The sequence below is a fragment of the Neodiprion lecontei genome, chromosome 6 (genome assembly GCF_021901455.1).
Source record: "Neodiprion lecontei isolate iyNeoLeco1 chromosome 6, iyNeoLeco1.1, whole genome shotgun sequence".
NCBI lineage: Eukaryota > Metazoa > Arthropoda > Insecta > Hymenoptera > Diprionidae > Neodiprion > Neodiprion lecontei.
This window is the reverse complement of record NC_060265.1, coordinates 26267400-26286323: the sequence shown is the minus strand read 5'-3', so window position 1 is coordinate 26286323 and position 18924 is coordinate 26267400. Positions and strand designations below refer to the sequence as shown.

Below are 18924 nucleotides of genomic sequence, written 5' to 3'. Positions count from 1 at the left end.
TTAATTTGATTGGGATCAAGGTACCTACTTGATTTGAGAAGATATACACATTGTTTTAGTTGTATGGTAATTCGACCAAGTGTCCTTTAGTGACAAGAGGCTAGGCATTCTTGACATTTCAATTTTGTATCGATTATTTCTTTTTTAATATTGCTCCAGGAGTAATTAACTACTTGGCCATGACCTTGAGGAACGATGCGTCAGAGTGATTGAACCAAAAATGTATATAAGAAAATGCAGAATACATCGCAATTACGCGAACTCAGCCCCAATATATTTGGGAAAAAAATTGACGTATCCCTCCCTTTTCGGTAGCCTGCGATTGAATTGTATATGCGATTTTATTCCCAAATATTTTGCTTTTCTATAAACAATGCGTAATCTGCGAACGTATGACGCAAATATACATCTGCCTGCGTGCAGTGGCCTGCGTTGTTACATTATAGAGCTCAAAACAAACACAATGCTAGAATGACTCAAGGAATCTTACAGATACAGTGACTTTTACTGATTGCCAATCATGCTCAAGTATTTTATAATGTCAAGGATAAACATACGTACACATGTAAGCTTTTACGTAACTCGATGCGTAAATTTTGTTTCGTATTTCCGTGTCCGATCCATCATGCCTTGAAAATATAGTGTTACTCCCGTCCTAATACAGAATTCTCTCGATATCGTAATAGTGCAATAGGATGATAGAAAATAACGAATCACAAAATCACGGGTATAGACACATTGGAATGTACAGGTACCAGTGTCACGGGACGTAAACTTGGGCATGCCGACCTTGCGTTGTACCGGAAAGGTGAAATAAATCTATATCTTATAGAATTTTTTTCTGCTGTACTTGATTCGGAAGCGCGCCGTAACTGCGCTGATTTCAAGATTAATTGTAAAACTGCTCCGCTGTAACGCCCTTTCGTCTGTTGCATAAAAACGTTTTGGTCCCCGGATCCGAAGGCGCGAGACAAGTGTGAAATCCTGACAAAAGTAAAGTAGGTGGTGCCCGGCGTTGACTCCTTCATCCTACGATATGTTGTATATGTATATCGCTCTTACTTTCACTCCCGGCGCATCTCGGCAAGCCAGGCAAAGGCCTTCCAGCGGATGATCCTACGATCCATAGACAATGTAATTGGTAGTTACCATCGAGATTGCCTGGCCGTACGTTCGCCGGTATTACGGTCCAAGTGGATACTCGGCTCTGAATCGAATCGCTCGCGGCCGATTCAAGCTTTTCCACAACATGGCGGGAGACGTTTTTACTCTGTTTGTCGTAATCACCCTGACCGCTGCAGAGCTCCAAAAATTTTTCGTGAGTTACTATCTTACTCCTGTTAATTTTTTTCTAAATTAAAGTTATCCAAAGTTTACTGTGTCGTTTTATAAACATCAACAGTTATTAAACTCGCTGTTTGAAGTTATTTTAAAAACGCACGATTGGTTTTACGCATATTTTTATTGTACCGATCTTAAGTACGTCCGTCAAGTTAAAGTAATTATGACTTATGATTACATAGGTATAAATTCCTTCAAACTGTAATAAATCCAGCAGCCAATTATCACCGGTTACTTCGAACGAGTAAGACTTTTGGTCGATATTATTTATGGACTTTTTTTCTCTAAACGTTGGTCGATTTTCAACTTTGTTGTCCGGAGAGAACACGGACTTGCATACCGATTTTTGCATCTTGAGTGCGACTGCTGCATTCGAGGCTGCCCGTAGTCGCGTAGACAAAGCAGAGGACCTTCAAAATGAAATACAGTGACTTTTAGCTTTTTGTGGCTACGTAGGCATGTAGAATTGCGCAACTCGAGACTGCCTCCGCTTCTTATTCATGCGTGGAGGTAATGAGGCAGCGTAATTGCCGCAATGACCTCTGACAGTATGCGGTACGATTGTGAGTACGGACTTGGATGTGAAAATTGTCTGCTTTATCTTAATGCCCGCAGAATACGACGGCGCAGCCAATTAATACCAACTTCACCTGCGCCGGCCGCCCGACTGGTTACTACGCCGACGTACCGTCGAACTGCAGGATTTACTACAACTGCGATGACCAGGGCAACAAGTTTTCTTATCTCTGTCCCGAGATGACCGCCTTCCGGCAAGAGGCTCTGATCTGCGATCACGCGTACCTCGTTGACTGCCAGGCGGGAGCTCGGCTCGGCAAAATGGCCCACGAACCTTCAACCTCGTCAGAATTCACCTCGACTACGACGCAACCTAGTCGATGGATGACGGGCAATCTCTTCCGCGGTTTTTCATCCGAGAAGAACTCAACGGTCCGTAAGGAGGTCAACGCTGGACGGTTCCATTTTGGTACAGTAAATTCACCCGAGCGGTCTAACAATTCGAACACGGTTCCAAGCTGGGCGGACGATCGGAGAACACAGCAAGTTTCAAGCAGGGAAAGTTTTTCAGGGGAAAAATTCGGAGTTTATAATAAATTTCCCTTCGGTTACCAGACGTCCAACGTCAGCGAGAACTGGCAGAGCGACCACCGGCAGACGTTCTCCAATCTGCCCATACAAGCTCGATTCGGTACCTACTTCGACGAACAGATAAAGAGCAAGCCAGCATCTCCTCGAGTTCGGTCAGGCGAAGATCAGCTCACGATGAACTCGAGAGAACAACGCTTCGAGTCGACAACGTCACGTTTCGGCTTTGGACATACGCGGACCATGGAATCCCACTTCAGCTTTCAAAACAGCAATTATCCTCGTTGGGACAAAGTGGGTGCCAAGTCCACTCAGACTCCTGGCCGACCGTCCACGACGACCCCGACAACGCCCTTGACCTCGGAATTTCCCCAACGCGATTATACGGCATCCTTGAAACCGCTTGTACCCAACGTCCTGGAAGACGATCCTTACTATCCCACCGAAACCGGGACAACGACGGAAATATATTACACTCCCAGTCAAGATAACAACGTGCTACCACGAGCTTTGACTGCCCCCAACTTTCAGCCCCCTCTTGTTGGCGTGTATTTCAAGGTACCCGATGTGTGGCCGGATCTTAGTACTATCGACGATATCGTAGATCGAAGAAAACTTTTCTACATACCAAGGACCAATAATTCCTGATAATTATTCCAAAGTTTGCTCATTCTTCAAGGTGTCGATAAAGCATCAGTAATTAATTTTAATTCACGAAATATTCTCACTTACAATAATATAAGCACGATATCAAAATAAACCATCAGTGTTATCATCGAACCACATAAGCCCAGCTCAATAACTGTGAATACTTTATGGTACTCAATTTTTGTACACACACGCACTTTCTCATCTGATCAATTAAATAATTTACTTATCGCTTAAATAATACCGACCTTTCTCTCGTCATAATTGTACTATCAAGAAAAAAAACGGCCCGACAAATTTCTTACTCCCATGGTACTCTGCGGCTCGAACGAAACGAATACGAAAGATTATATTAAATCTCAATTTTATTTGGTTATTAATTTTTGAAAATACACAAGACAATTTTACGTTTAATTCTGAGCTTTCAGTAACTTTTGCAACATAAATTGAAATAGCAACATTGCAAAGGCTTCAATCCCTGTGAAGAAAATAGAACAAACGAGTACCTGATCAGTGATCATCCGAAGACGTGTTGGTTATCTATACAGGGACAGTGTGGGTGGGTAATCCTTAAGGGCTCGGAGCAGGATCCTCCGGGACCAACTGAGTACAGGGTTAACAATACCGGGCGTGACGTGTCAAGAGAAACCAAGAGTGCTTCGGTGCGCATGGGCGACCTAACGCGGTTTGCCAAATACCTACAGGAAGATCCAATGGGTTTAGATTCGTGGAGAGATTGTCAGGACTCAATCTCTAATCTCGCGATCAATTAGATTACAGTATTTCCGACTAACTCCACCTTCCATCGTCAACTGATATCATCGTAAGCGTAATGTGGCGGTAATTTTACCCGTTAACGAGGATTTCGTAACCATTGACGAACGAAATATCATTCGGTTGTCTCCATGCGACTAGAAGACAATCGTCACAGATCTTATTCACGACTGCAAAGTCTCGTGGCGGGGGAACGCCACGACGTGATTGATTTATTTCCGGGTCCCTAGCTTCAGCAATTTCCGATTCTTGGTCTCGAGGGAAAATTTTATCCCGGCTCGGCAGTACGCTGTTAATCTGTCAATGCAGAAGTATGAGAAACGTGAAGACAGAGAGGGTTGAAAAATTTCTTCCACTTTCTCCTCAACAAATTCACCTGGACGAAATCTGAGCTGTTCAGATAATTGTACAGCCTGCACTGGTCAAAGTCTTGTTCGGTTGCCGCGGGTACTGAAGTAGTCAACTTCTCGATTATTTTCCCAGGGTCTACCATACCTCTCAGATTCTCGGCCAGAGCCGCGATCATTCCATCCTTGCTGCGATTTTTCACACGGAGCAATTCGACGGCTGTCTGCAGACCAGAAATGGTTGGCCTTAACGGCGCAGGGTCGTGGTAGGGACAACCATCCGTAGGACAGGAGCCCTGGATAATTTGGGATGAGGAGCAGCCGCACTGAGCGACGAGCTTTTGGAGAACGTAGTTTTTTCTGCCGATGGAGTCGACCTCCTGCTGAAGCGTTTTGGCCAGACGCTCCATCTCGGCTTCGCGGTTACTATCTTCGATGCAAGGACAAGTCTCCGGGGATTTTTCCCGCTTCATTTTATCATCGTTCAACATTTTCACGACGGAATCCACGCAGCAACAGTAGTCGCAGTGCACTCCACCCTTGGCGCACTCGCAGTCACAGCTATAGTCGGGATTGAGAAATATAAAAAAAAAATTTCGTGTCATTACTTTGCGATTCCAGCTGTTTAAGCATTCCACCCTCTTACCCAGGTTCCTGCAACGCGTCGTGTTGGCCTGTCGTTTCGCCACACCCGCAGGGACAACTGTCTTTTTTGATCGTCCGATGAACGTTCTCATCTACGTCACATCCGCAGAGGCACTGCTAAGATACGCATAAAATACGGCTTGTCAATGAGTATGTACGATAGTATGAAGTGATTCACTAAGCAATTTAAATTAAGTTTTAAATCATTCACGATTACATCTGGGTTTGTCGACACCGTCGCGTCGCAACCGCAGGGACAATTTGAGTCGTGAGTTTTTTTTGAAACGATCTGGTCTCCGCTTCCTTCATCTTCAACGATTATTTCTGAGATCTTCTCAGCACCAACTATTGCTATCTCCCGCACTTGGCACAGATTGCACATTTGACTTGTCTTCCCACCATCTTTGCTTCGTTGGGTACCGAATTTCAAGCATTCATCGCACGGTATTGACGAAGCGGGTATGAAAGACTGCTTAAGAACGGACCGCGCGGTGACTTTTGATTCGTCTAATCTCTTCAGCTCTTCGGCAAAGCAAACGTCGCAAGGTTCTGACTGCTCGCATTCGAAACATGGGTGCAGGTCAGAATTGCCTGAGGAACCAAGAGTCATATGGTGTTTATTTTAATGTTGGTTGTTGGAATCCACACCGACTTGTTTTCGCCCACCTCTGTTTCCTGATGGAAACACGAATCTTCTCCTGAGCTCGTCGACGACATCGTTCTCCGAACTCTTGATATTGGAATCGCTGCACGCGCAACGAGGACCACAGGTATCAGGGTCTTGTAATTCTCTCTTTCTGCTGCCTGATTGAATTTCGTTACGAGTTGGTAAAGTTTCAGGCACCTGTTATCACAGAAACCAATATCTCGTTAGAGGCAAGTAATGGAAAGTACCTCATAGCACTCGAATTCAATTGGCAGAAAGTCGGGAGCTAACTCTTCAGTAAAAACGTTATAAACTGTAATGGAGTGTAACGATTTTTCACCGTTTTCGTAGTGCAGGAGCAGGTGCAAGCCTCGATGCAATCCGGGCACATGGAGTGGTCATCACCGCACTTGCAATTTCCGCAATCTTTGCAAATTATTCCGTCCAAATCTTCGGACAATTTTCTAGCCTGGTGAATGCCAAAAATTGATCGATTTGACGTGATGGAATTGACGAAGGATTAAAAGTGTTTGGTAGAAAATTCGACAAATCCAGGTACTTGTCACCAACGCACCACTGTTTTTGAAATATCGCCTGTTTCAGCGACGTCGTTTGAGTTCACGATTCCACAGCCGCATTCGCAAGCGATTTGATCGTCTTTGCATCCACACTTGCAATTTCTCGTCTTGTCTTGATTCGTTTCAGAAGAATCATCGTCGAGACTCACGAGATCGCAGACGCACTCTCCGCCACAGCTATTACAAAACCAGTCGCCAGTTTCCCCCAACTTGTCAGCGTCAAATTGTCCGCATTTGCACTTGGGACAGGGTCCATCCTGCGTTCAAATTAGGTCAAACGATATTTCAGGGAAATATATTTCTGCAGCATATTCGTTTTTCACCCCAGGCTTTTCGGTGAGCCTCAGTAGCGCTGTGAAAAGACAACAATTATTAAAATAGCTACGCGAAATGCGCCTTTCGGAAAGCCTAGGGTGAGACATTATATTCTTATAATCTTTTAGCGAAAACACTCGTCAACTAACTTTTTTTGTCGCGGGATCGCAGGGACAGTCGCAAATGCACTTGTACCCCTCCTCAGATTTGCTTAGCTGCTTCAGTTTCGTTGCAGTTTCCTTAATAGGGCCACTCAATTTGCACAAGCCTCGATTCTGTGAGAAATTATATATTCATCGACGATTACTTCACAAAGTGCTACATTGAAAGTCAAGCAATTGCAGACTAATGAATTTCCACTCTTACGAACAAACCTTGGCTTTTTCCAAGACATCCTCGAATTGTTCGGCTAGGTTCATCAGCGTTCTTGGGCTTGCATTTTTTCCCACAATATTCTCTTTGTTTGTGGTAGAGGCACAACTGCAAGTGCCGTGCACCGCGGTGAACGAAGGTTCACCTATAACAGGAATGACCTTCGAATCGCCAAGCACCTCCTTCTGCACCTCACCGAGCTTTTCTTGGGTGGATCTGAGCTGCGTTTTCAACATGTCCGTCTGTTTAATCAGCACGTTCTTCTCCTGCCTGAGACTCCGCATGCTCGTTATCATTCTCTTGTTGTAAAACTCGAGTTTCTGCAGCCTCTGTATTACCGGATCGTCCGAAAGCGGCTCCTTGGCTTCGGCGCCCGGACAGATGGGCAGACACTCCATGCAGTCCAATGGGTCGTTAAGAAGCCTGTTGGCCCTCTCCAAAGTCTCGCAGAAGGTTCGTTCACGGCTTTCAAGATCGCAGATGTACCTTTTCAGCAAACGTTCCTGTTCAGCCAGCTCCTGGATTCGCCCGAGGGCGATCAAGTCCCGAGAACTCAAAACTGACAGCCCTCCATCATCGCTTGGCACCTGTTCATCGCCGGTCGTATTGCGATTCAAATGCGCGTCATCGCCAGTGGCGAACCGAGAACTCCTTAACGAAGTTGACGTCGGGTCCTTTGAGTTCTCACCTTGCCGGTAAGCGTCGAGCGGTTCCTCATCTCGTTTGTAAACGAGTTCTACTTGATAGCCCTCAGAAATCGGTTGGTTCGAGTCAGCGTCTGGTGTGCTGGATCCGACGCCTGACTTGGACAGGATGCTGTTGAGGTCCAAGCTTGGTGGCTCGGTCCCGTAGTGCATGGAGACCATAGCGTTCATCAGCATCGATGGCAGGGCACACTCCATGGCGCGAAGGCGTTCGGACAACTGGGCCTGCCGCCGTTCCAGCGAAGCATTTCTTTTCTCATACTTATTCACAATGTCCTTCCAATGGCTAGCGCCCTTTTCATTGCTGACGTTACCGTGCCCGAGATCTGCGGTACCGAGACCAAAAGTTCGGAGAGAGTTCATCTCGATATTTCACTTATCAATTTTTTTTTTTTTTTTTTCTTCAATCCGTTTCTCCGAGTTGTATAAATTATACACCAAGAATTTTAAGACTTTTTCGAAAGCTTTTGATCCAACGGAAACTCGTCGCGCGACGCCATCTTTGAGAATTACGTATATACATATTTCTCGGGACATTTAATGGATATTTCAGACGTGCCATGAATTATCAGCTGGTCCGTTGTCAAATGTCTTTAATTCGTCGGATTACAGAACGTCAAAATTTTTCGTAGCTCTAAATATTTCATACGCGGCCGTCTTGTAAACGACGTTGGATTTTACAGATATTTGGCAAACAAAATCAGTGCATTAATCGAACAAAATGCCAGGCTCAGAGACTACCAGGTCATCTGAGTCTCTTGACACTGCTGCGATATCCAGGAAATCTAGAAGCTACTGGTCCCACATGGTTTCTCACTACGAGAAACGCAAGGCTTCCCTGGAACAACGTCAGACAGAGCTGGCCGAGCGTATCCATCTCATGGAGTGCGCGGTTCCATCCTTGCTCATGGGGGCGATGGTGTCCATAAAGCGGAACGTCGATCCTTCGGCCAGATTGTTGCAGACTGGTTTCAGGTGATCCAATTAAACTTGATCGGAAATTAATAACTTTTCAATGAAACATGGTGGTCTCTAACTTGAAATATACCAAGTTTACAAGTTCAAGACAATTTTGTTTCTTTTCCGAGATAAAATGTTTGAGTATAATATGGCAGTTTCTACCTAGGCCGAGCGAGCAGCCATCGACTAGCGCTGGCAGTGCAAATCCCGAGGGAAGAGATGCGCCAAACTGCGGAAGTAACGAACCTACGGGACTGCGACGGGTCAATGCTAGACCGGAACCAGGCCGCTTCTGCAAAAACACAGACTTCAGACCGTAATTTGAGAATTGAAATCATATTTTAGTTTGCGTGGAATCCGAAAGATTCGTTTCCCATCAAAACTTGTACACGTGTAAAATATAAGTCTTGAATTCTGCCGAAACTTTGATCATTTGCGATCTTTTGCAATATTAAATGAGATTTCCTAACAAACGAGGATCACGAGATTACGTATGAATATTTACTTTCATAAATGTTTTATAATTATACTTTAATGTGTATTGAAAATTCTCTTACGTTTTTGGATGACGTTGACTCGATTCTTCTTCTCAATTGAAACAAGTGCGCCGTATGGTACTATGAGAATTGAAGACTACCTGGATATTGATTTAAATATTTTAATACAGTAACACATAATCATATACATAGTAAATGTATCAAACGTAGTGAAAAAACAACATTTTTTTTCCTTGTCTTTTCGAGAGTTCGTCAGCGACGAAAGACGAGTATAAAGTGTTTCTTCAAAAATATATCTCGTATATATATAATGTATACTTATAGAATAGGTAATTTTTAATATCGGTGTACGTATATTATTACTATAATTATTCTGTACACGTTTAGAATTCAACGGGCTTATAATTAATCGCTGAAAATACAGCAGGCAATAAAGTGTATAGTACAAGTTGGAAGCATGATCGTAGCGATTACAATGGAATTTATCAACCAAACAAGTTGAACAAATTCTGCAAGCCGATCCACCTGTATATTTGTATAGCCTTTTGGAAACCATATAGATATCGATATATAGCGGTAAAATATTAAAAACTTAAAGTTTAGAAAAAATCGACTAGACATTTTTTACCTAAGTTCTACGTAACATCTTAATACAAGGTTGCAGACTTTCCACATCGGCACAAACTCTTAACTTGCGGTTCCAATTTGGTAGATACGTTTTTTAGGCGTCTCTACCCCGGTTTGTATGCATGCAAGATAGAACCAATTATATAATTTTTCGTTCGCAATTCGTACGCATAATAAAGGGCAAATCAAAAAAATAGATTACACACGTTAAAATGTAAAAAGTGATAAATATGTAATGTATAACTATAACTATAAGGTTTTATGATTCGTCGATTGCGCGAGGGTTTTTATTACCGTTTACTTATTTTTTTTTTTTTTTTCGTATCGTTTCGAAAAATATTTATGTAAGTATTACATTACCTACTACGTTGATTATATATTTTTAATCGTCGAATAAAAATTATTGTCCGTCGTTAATAATATGATTCTTTCGGCGCGTTCGAGTGTCTGAATAATGAAAACAGAGAGATGTAAGAGGAAATCAAAAATTATCAACAATTTCTTGAGTAAAATTATCGTGAGATGAAAATCAATTGTCAAGTGCTATTGACCGCAGTTTCTTACGCCAATTCAGTTTATCCGCGATAGATAGATTATCGCGCTGCGGTTATTACGATGATGATAACGGTGGGTTCCATTTCGATTTCACGTACAGTTGCACTTGCATCGGTGCAGAAAATTCCATTGCTGACAGCAATGCGACATTTCGCAGTAATTAACGAACGCTTTCGTACATCCAAGCGTTCGTACAGGCACTTCAGTTTATTATACATTGATATGGACATGGATCAGCTGGTCCCATCTTTTACTGTGGCTCAACTATAGACATGACCAGTAGCTGGGCAATTATTTACGATAATTACTACAAAACGAAAAGAAAATTTTTAACAGCTAGGTTCGGGGTTGACTAACTTATAATGATCGATTGAGCGAGTTAAGTGAGTAAAAATCAGGAGGCGATGGACGTACCATCTCTGTACGTCACTTGGACTCACCAAGTAGCGCCAGCGGATTTGTCCTGAAAAAATACCCTGGTTTAATCTTTGTTCTCTGTTACCCGTAAATTTGATATTTTGTTAGCGTTTTTCGGGAGAACTGCCATCGAGAAAAATTACCTTATTAACTGATCGAAAATAGCATCTCGTCAACATCCGCAGGAGGAACAGCTCGAGGTTGAAAAACGCGAGGTCCTCTTCCGCGGGGAGAAAGCCGTGAATTCGACTGACACACCACGGAGAAGGCCCGGCTTGGCCTCATCTCCAACGGAAGTAAATTACCTGCCAGAATTGGATAAATTTCATTTTTATTTCATAACGGGATCATGAATTTTCATTGCGCCACTCGCTACCAGGACCGTAGTCGACAGAGTTGACGAGTATTTAAGCCACGAAAGAAAGTAAAAAAACAAAAATCTCACTAGACTGCGGTCATGACAGCTCGACGCTGCATTTTTCCCAAATTCCATATACATTGTACGTATAGACAAGCTGTAGTACGAAAGATTATAAATAGAAATAAATCCCATATCAGTATTGAATTAGAATAAGTGATCGGTCTCTGAATTTTGAAGGAATAAAAATCACGAGAAGAAAATTAGGAAGAATATTGTAGATAGTATGCTACTTAAGAAAGACAATAATACTGTAATAATAACAACGTGTACATAAGTATATAGGTGCTAGTAGCAAATTGCATTAAATCCCCTGTAATGTTGTAAATAAAACCAAGTAATTATTCGACCGCAACAACGAGCGCTGGTGCACCAGCTTCAAATTGCGGCCGATTATATTAATTATTATCATTATCAAGAAGTCTCCCCAGTTTGTTATCGCTACAGCTTAATTGTTAAGCGGGATTGTATTATCAAGTAATGTGGTATAAAAGAAATTATGCTTTAAAGCTGAAAGTAAAATGGTAATATAAAAAAATAAATAAATAAAAAGAAATATTTAATCTCGGTTGTTATACCTGCGCGATAAAACGCGTTAGCTGAATAATATGCCTAGAGGCAAGAGCCTGTAGGAACAATGAACGTAATGACATCGGTATTAGCATTGTATACTGCAAAGGGGGATTGAAAGGTGATTGCATAAAGAGGCAGAAAACAGATCACTAATTGAATAGGCGGTGGAATTATACTTCCAACGGCTGCAGAGAGTGAGATCGTGATTCATTGTCAATACATCTTGTTAGGGTGGAGCGAGAAAATTTTTTTATATCCAGCTGGAGTTACGACACAAATCAAAGTTGATGTTCAATACTCGAAAAGAATATTGGTGATTTTTCAAGATTTCCAATAGAAAAATTCCCTGGAGGTTGAGATGTCATTCGAAAAGATAGCGGCTTTAAAGCTTCAAAAGCCAACTGGTCAGAGAGACATTACGACTTACTTTAATTTAGATTGAAAAAAAAAAATGTCTTCGCTCCACCCTGATATCTGTAAAACCCCAAAACCGTAAGCACAATGTCGTCACATAAGCACCGTAAAATCAAAAGAATCGAGGATCTACTTTTCTAAAGTAAGTAAATATACCGAAAACAGAATTCTACACCCAAGGATACGTTCAATTAGGCGTTGAACAGGGGTCGAAGAATGCAGACAAGAGCCGTGTAAAGGGAAACTCACAAAAGCACCAAATTATCCGCTGCATGATGCGAATATGCATGTATTTAGAATACTGTGCGTCAAATGAGCGTCCGGTTATTTGTATTATTCAATTTTATTACGTTGTTGTTATCATTTTCGTTCCAATTGCGATAATATTATAGATATAATGCTTAGTAGGCGCAATTTGGCGATGATATTATAGCGAGAGAAATTTTATGATCAACTGACCTTCGGCCAGTTAGAATAGAATCAATTCCTTTGATAATATTTTTGCATCTAATCTCTCTCTCTCTCTCCCTCTTTCTTTTTATTTATTTTTTTTTTTTTATCTCTCATTGTCTTTCTCTCTCTCGATCTGATTCGACTCTGCGTATTTCGATCATTTCGACTGAGGGCAGACTGCACTTCGCATTTATGCATTGCGAGACTCCTGACTGGAGAAATCTCTGCTATGCTGATCCAACTTTGACTTTTTTTGACTGGCAACAGTCATCGTAATCCAGCTGTATCATCTTGTATTCCTCGCATTCCCGTGTTTATTGTACTTTATACACATCATGGTTGTCCACTTCTTCTTTTTCTTCTTCTGGGTCGTTAAATTCACGGGTGTAGTGATACTTATGACCTCCTCTTCCCACTTCACTCTGCAGCACTTTATACATGCGGGATGAATATCACGGTGAGAAATGAAGTATGTTTACAGGCTGCACCGTCTTCGATCGTAAACGGGAATGCATGCGTCCCTCCCAACTCTTCGTTCCGCATTATTCGAACTGCTAGTTTCTTTCACGTATTTTAAACTCGGAAAAAATTCTGGGACGCTTCAAGCTCTCTCTTCGCACTTTCCTCCTTGCGTGTCTCGTTTTCGTTACGGAGTTTCAGGTGCGCGCAACTCTGACACGTACCTGAATAATTCGCGCACGAAACTGAGTCGTGCAATAATCCGGGAACGTTTTTCGCTAAACACAGAATCGTCCTTAAACCAAAATGACGAATTCGTCCATTTTTGGGCTTGTCCGTATTCTTTTCTTTTCCTTTTGATACTCTCTTTTTCCGAGTGATCGCTACAACGAGAATTATTTTTATTGCTTGATCGACCGACTGACTGACTGACTGACTGACTGACTGACTGACTGAATCTTGTTACTTCTTCTTTCCGTTACAATTTACGACTTCGCCCCTTAAACGCAAAGCTCCTGGTACAAGACTAGCCTGTTTAAACATATTCTATTCCCGGGTAAATCCTGCTCTATCGAACCGATTCTATTATTCTTGTTCCAAGCCTTCATCACCCAACCCTCCCGCTCCCTTTCCCTCTCCCTCACTTTACGCCCATCCAGTTTTGGTCTAACCTTCTTTTTAGGTTCTGTCTCGTTAATAGTCACTACAGGCTCTGGTTGAACCTCTCCGCCTTCGACTACGTCTATTCCGGTATCGTTCTTTCCCGAAGGATTCTCCTGGACCACTTCAGCGACTCCTTCACCCTTTCCTGCGACATCCAGGATTGAACCCTCGCTATTTTCAATCCGAGTATCAGACTCTTCCCCAGGCGCTTCTTCCTCCTTAGCCTCGGTTGCCAATTCTGCAACGATTTCGGGCACGAATACCTTGGAAACCTTCACCTGAAACAATTAATCAAAAGTTACGGGGAAACGGCGGGAGGAGATTTCATGCAGAGGGGAACCTGGGCATTTAGGGTCACACGGCAGTCAACTCAAGAAAGTTTCTCATTCTTCTTCTCATTCGTTACATCCTACGATTGAGTGCCTATAATATTAACTTCTTAAATGCCTATCTTTCACCGCCGGTGACGAAAGAGCGAGCTCCTCGAAACGCGCGTAGAAAATTTATGATACAATCGTAAACAACAACCAAGCAACTCCACGACATCCGGGACTCCGGTATGTGCGAACCGAACGTACACAGGTTGGTACCTACTGGGTACAAAATGTAATCAATGCTTCTGACCCGGATATTTAAATGTGTGTAAAGAACAACACGACATACGCTCGCACACACGTACGGCACGACTTAGGCACCAACACGACGTAGTTGCGCAACGGAGAGGCAACGGGCCCATACGTGTCTATTTGTTAATCGCACTACTTCAATGTATACACGACCCGCGGCGGCCAGAGTTTAAACGGAAACGAGACGTAGTTTGGCTCGACTTTTCGAGACGAGCCATTCGATTGACGCTGAGTGAGGATTATGCGAGAAAGTGATTGACACCGGGGTGAACGATGAGTATATTTGCATGGACGGACTAGCTAACTGGCGATGTAATGGGAACTCCTCGCGCAAAAGCAACGAGATAGAGAGAGTTTAGCCGGAGGTTTGATATTGTGGGAATATCTTAACGGGAAATAAACGATTACGAAAATATGCAAAAATTTATGGTAATCCAGGTGGCACGCGCGCACGGTGAATCAGACGATTAGCACAGATTGAATGTCTCGTTTTTTTAAAGATGATACGATTATCACGAGCATTGCAAGACTGTACGATAAACCGTTCCGATTTGTAAGACTTATTTACAACTTCCCGCGATGTTCGATGTCTGCACGAGCTAACAAGATGTGTAACATTATGCAAATCAACCTGTCAATTCGACTCACCTTTCTCGCCGTATCCTGCTCTATCATTGAATTCACAAGTGGTTTAGAAGAGGTCGAATCCCGTTTACCGCTTCCAGCCTCGACGTTAGAAATTTCAGACACGGTAACGTTATCGCAAATTTTCGATTTTGGATCAATTTTCAACGCTGAATATCCATGGGTTTCTCCGCTTCCAGCTGCCGCGTCAACCTCGTCAAAGGATCGATCCGCTTTCGAGACTGAAATTTCTGGCATCACCAAGCCGCGACATCTGACGCACTCGATGCAACGATCCGCAAGATCGCCACTCGTCCGGATCTCCTTCAGCTTGTCTTTTAGCTCGGCAATGTGGCGAGAGAGCTTCTGATTTTCGAAGAGCTCAAGCTCAAGCTTGGCGCGAAGCTCTTGGAGCTGGTTCGAGTAGCCTCGCTCCGCCTCGACCCACATCTCGTCAGCCTTCTGCAAGGTCTTCATGTACGTCGCCTCCCGACGTTCAAGATCGACGATGCGTTGTCTCGTCAGCAGCTCGACCTGCACCAGCTCCTCCAGCCTGCCGATCACTTCAGACCTCATTTTCCCACACTCGTTGCAGCCCACGTCAAGCTCCTCCAAGGTCATCGACTTTCCAGCCTCGGTGGATGCAGAAGTGGACAAAATCGGTTGCGGCTCCTCAACGGCTTCCGAATTCCGCATCCCGGCCGATGATGCGTCTTCGTGTTCCTCGGAAACATGCGACTCACCATTCTTCGGGGTAAGGTCGTTCTCCCGCACGTTTGAGGAGTCGTCTTTCAAGTCCTCCTCAACGTTCTTGGAATTCCGATGAAGATTTTCGAACCAGTATATTCTCTCAGTGAGTCTGTAATTCTCGTCCAAAAGCTCCTCCTCCCTCTGTTTCGACAGTTGTTTGTCTTGGTTTCGCTTGCTCTCTGCCTCCTCGTGATCGGCGAGTCTCTGTTCGAGTTCGCGAATGCGGTCCAGATAGGAATTCGCGTTCTGTCCGGAATCAGCGACATCGGCGACGTCCAATTTCGCGTCAATCACGGGAACCGGAACCTTGACCGCCCGCTCCTGGATCCGGGCCCGAAGCTCGTGCAACCGTTGGACTTCCTGAAGAAGATCACCGGCCGGGGTTTCCGTCTGCGTTCCCCGACTCGCCAGCTCCACATCCGCTTCATCGTCCTCGTCGAAGATCCCGCTCTCCTGAAGGGACAACGGCGGCTTTTGAGGTATCGGCGAAGCTGGGCTGTTGTACGTGTTGTAAGGAATTATGGTCGCTACGGCGCGGTCCTTCTGCTTACCGAGCTGGTCCTACGCGAAAAGAATTCGTAGTAACGTCGCATAAAAGTTTAGAGAATATGTAACATCGCTCGGTGTGACATCCACGAGTAGACGGAGTCGAAAATTCTCAGATTTTTTAGGTCACCGGGCACCCTGAGCGACATGGAGGAAAGAAACACGGAGAAAAAGAAGAAAGGTATTCGTCGCTTAGAAAGGCTGATCGGAGTATCGTGTCTGGCTTATCGAGTTACACTATCAGGTATTTGCGACAGGCGTGTCTCGGCAGGTGTGAGGAACTCACCTTGTAGAGGTGAATCGGCTCTGGTGAGACGATACCGCTGTCGGCCGGATCAGGCGTGTCCCGGAGACAGGGCGACTCCTCCAGTTCGAGAACGCGAAATTCGAGAAGCTCGTTCTGCTCTCGGAGTTCCGAGATCTCAGCGACCAAAGTCGCCTCCCGGTCCTCGATCTCCCGGAGTTTGTCGCTCAGGGCTCGTCTGCTGTTCTGACTTCCCCTTGTCTGAAAATAATAAGATTCGAGTTTCAAGGGTCGCAAGTCACGACCAGAGCTGCGAAAAGATGATCGAGACAATTTGAGTCGAGCCCCACCTCCTGAAGCAGGGCCTTCTCCAGGTCGCGAACCTGGCTCTTGGCGTGAGCAAGTTCCCGCTGTTCCTCGACGAGTCTGCTCTGGAGTTCCTCGACCTCGAGGAGAACCGTCTCGTACGCTTCCCTGGTAACGCCTGTGTGCTGCCACTGTCCACATCCCCCTGGCTGGGGTGACAGCGACGACGGAGCGCTGGACAAAGCGCTGTCACCCTCCTCGTGTTCGTGTTCGTCTTCGTCCTCGACTTCTACAACGGGCTCGAGCTCGAGCCACTGTTTGTAGAACTCCTCCTTTCGTTTCTTGTTCGAGATCTGGTCGAGCTTCCGTTCTTTCTCCTTAAATATGGTGTAGGGCAGAAAAGGACGTAAGTGGTTTTTAAAACAATAATGGTAACAAAAGAGGGGGGGGGGGGGGGGGAGTTGATTATCTCGGCGAGGTGCCGGAAGTCTCGGATTCAAAACGACTGGACCCTCGGCATCGTCCGGACGAACGGGAAAGTTTGTAGGATAGGCACGATATCGACGCCGGAAGTTTACGTCGGCGAAAGTGTTTCTTTGACACGCCATGCAGGACGCGTGTCGTAGAATTATAATAACTTGTACGCAACGTCGCGTGGACAACTTTTGACGATGAATTTCTTCTTTTTTTTTTCTTTTACAAGCCCCACGGACAATCTCTCCACCTTATAATATCTACGTTTCCGGTTATTCTGTACGTATATAGGTACCTTGACTGCCTGCCTGAGAATCTCAATGACCTCCTGCTGCTCAACACTGAGTTCTCGAAGCCTCTCGACCTCGGCCGCAGCCTCACAGTCCCCGGTGCACGAGTCCTCCTGCGTTTGGTTAATTTAAATTTTATTGCCTTTGTAGGATTGTTTTTCCATCAGATATAAGGCTGAATGTTCCCCTGTTTTACACAACACGAAGGAAAAGGCCAACTTACGACATGCTCGGTGCTCGTTGAATTTTTATCTTCTATGCGGGGCGCCAGACGAACCTGATTACTTCGTTCCGTCTCGCGCAACTTTCGCATCTGAAACAGAGAATAAGAAAAAAAAATAAAATAAAATAAAAACAACCATTATTCCGAATTTTAGGACGAGGACGATGTGTTACGCAAATTTTTTACAGCACCCAGCATAAAAATTATGTGCAGCGAACGGAGAGAACTTTTCGCGGTTTTGCTACTGGCGTGCATCTACACGGTGCCCCACGCACAAGTCGTTAAGTCCAATTCTTTGCGTTTGCCGCAGTAATGGCTAATTGACAATAACTGTTCATTCCTGCAACTCTCCGGCATTGGTACGCGAAGAGCGAAGCGGACCGAAACCTCTCGGCTTCGAGGATGAAAATCAGCCGTGCAGTTACCCAATGAATGAAAAAGAGAATCCGGAAAAGGAACTGCACTAATGAGTCTTTCGAGGTGAGAGGTGACCGTCGTTGTTGCTCGCAGAATGGCCAGGAAGGACTCGGCGTAAAGATGAGACGGACGACTCTCGCTCTCGGGGAAAGTTGAACGACTATAAACTCAGAATTAGCTTCACTATCAAAGGGTATCGCGACGCCGTTTGGCGTGGGTATAAAACGACCCGAAGCTATACATGTATATCCATCGTGAACTAAAGAATGATTAATTCGAAAGGAAACAGGGACCTTCAGTTCCCGAAGATGCTGGACTTGCGAAAGTGAAAGCCGTTGGCTTGCCCAAACTCTCTTCGTCGGACCGGGAAGATTCCATACCATTTTATATATATATATATATATATATAGGCCGAAACGAAACCACAGAGACAGCAGTAATGATGCAAAATTTGATTTTAGGTAATCGCGTTTCGTATTCACTGGATACACGATGAACGTCCGTTATCACCGTTAGCAGCTGGATAGAAATGTTTCCTCGTTCACACGAGAAACATACCGCAGAACGCAGGCTGGAAAGTTCTCGTTACCAGGGCGACGTAACGGTCGGTAAATTAAGGGATTAATTGGTTGGTGCGTTGCTAATTAGAGCGATTAGATAAATCTAGAAGGAAATACTGGTTTCCGAGGTTGTTTAATCCGGCGATCGCGGATCGTATTGCATCGTTTCGTACCTCCGTATAGAACAAACCAAATGACCTGCCCAGCTTCAAATCGTTACTTATAGAACTGAATACGCATGGTAATCAATAGATTTTCGGTCAGGTCCGCACTTCACAGGTAGGATTAGGCAACGTTTGCAAATCGTGCGGGTGAGTCGGACGCGTATAAATGTTCGCATTCGGAAAACAGTGT

At 44.3% G+C, this 18924-nt stretch overlaps 4 protein-coding genes across 6 annotated transcripts in view; 2 read left to right on the top strand and 2 right to left on the bottom strand.

Annotated features, from left to right (window-relative positions):
* The first annotated feature begins 894 nt into the window (after positions 1–894).
* LOC107218892 lies at positions 895–3238 on the top strand. Its single transcript, XM_015656931.2, has 2 exons — positions 895–1318; positions 1957–3238. The coding sequence occupies exons 1-2, from the start codon at positions 1250–1252 to the stop codon at positions 3091–3093; spliced, it is 1206 nt and encodes a 401-aa protein (XP_015512417.1). The 5' UTR covers positions 895–1249; the 3' UTR covers positions 3094–3238.
* A 13-nt stretch (positions 3239–3251) lies between these two features.
* LOC107218901 lies at positions 3252–6687 on the bottom strand. The gene is made up of 9 exons (XM_046743734.1): positions 6548–6687; positions 6080–6340; positions 5846–5974; positions 5526–5703; positions 5077–5450; positions 4861–4976; positions 4244–4775; positions 3944–4164; positions 3252–3791 (listed from the first exon to the last, which is right to left on the bottom strand). The coding sequence occupies exons 3-9, from the start codon at positions 5894–5896 to the stop codon at positions 3611–3613; spliced, it is 1653 nt and encodes a 550-aa protein (XP_046599690.1). The 5' UTR covers positions 5897–5974; positions 6080–6340; positions 6548–6687; the 3' UTR covers positions 3252–3610.
* Positions 6688–8195: 1508 nt separating this feature from the next.
* Positions 8196–9029, top strand: LOC124295182. Its single transcript, XM_046744078.1, has 2 exons — positions 8196–8449; positions 8601–9029. Exons 1-2 carry the CDS (start codon positions 8196–8198, stop codon positions 8752–8754), a joined length of 408 nt encoding a protein of 135 aa, XP_046600034.1. The 3' UTR covers positions 8755–9029.
* Positions 9030–9078: 49 nt separating this feature from the next.
* Positions 9079–18924, bottom strand: part of LOC107219035 (janus kinase and microtubule-interacting protein 3) — a 53657-nt gene continuing 43811 nt past the window's right edge. For 2 of the 3 annotated variants that reach the window (XR_006905020.1, XR_006905021.1), the window contains exons 6-13: positions 17594–17683; positions 17376–17483; positions 16651–16983; positions 16343–16561; positions 14785–16071; positions 13519–13788; positions 10674–10835; positions 9079–10576 (exon numbers count right to left, since the gene is read on the bottom strand). Coding sequence is in view for 1 of the 3 variants with exons in the window: in XM_046743729.1 (XP_046599685.1) it covers positions 10812–10835; positions 13519–13788; positions 14785–16071; positions 16343–16561; positions 16651–16983; positions 17376–17483; positions 17594–17683 (2331 nt within the window). In the remaining 2 variants the exon portion in view is untranslated. Of the gene's footprint in view, positions 10577–10672; positions 10836–13518; positions 13789–14784; positions 16072–16342; positions 16562–16650; positions 16984–17375; positions 17484–17593; positions 17684–18924 lie in introns of those variants that run through there. The other variant, XM_046743729.1, reaches the window with a different exon arrangement.

Coding starts and splice junctions, on each gene's coding strand:
- LOC107218892 (XM_015656931.2), top strand. CDS start 1,250: ATGGCGGGAGACGTTTTTACTCTGTTTGTCGTAATCACCCTGACCGCT. Junction 1,319..1,956: donor CAGAGCTCCAAAAATTTTTC/GTGAGTTACTAT, acceptor TAATGCCCGCAG/AATACGACGGCGCAGCCAAT.
- LOC107218901 (XM_046743734.1), bottom strand. CDS start 5,896: ATGTGCCCGGATTGCATCGAGGCTTGCACCTGCTCCTGCACTACGAAA. Junction 4,977..5,076: donor CGGTGTCGACAAACCCAGAT/GTAATCGTGAAT, acceptor TGCGTATCTTAG/CAGTGCCTCTGCGGATGTGA. Junction 3,792..3,943: donor TACGAAATCCTCGTTAACGG/GTAAAATTACCG, acceptor ATCTTCCTGTAG/GTATTTGGCAAACCGCGTTA.
- LOC124295182 (XM_046744078.1), top strand. CDS start 8,196: ATGCCAGGCTCAGAGACTACCAGGTCATCTGAGTCTCTTGACACTGCT. Junction 8,450..8,600: donor TTGTTGCAGACTGGTTTCAG/GTGATCCAATTA, acceptor GTTTCTACCTAG/GCCGAGCGAGCAGCCATCGA.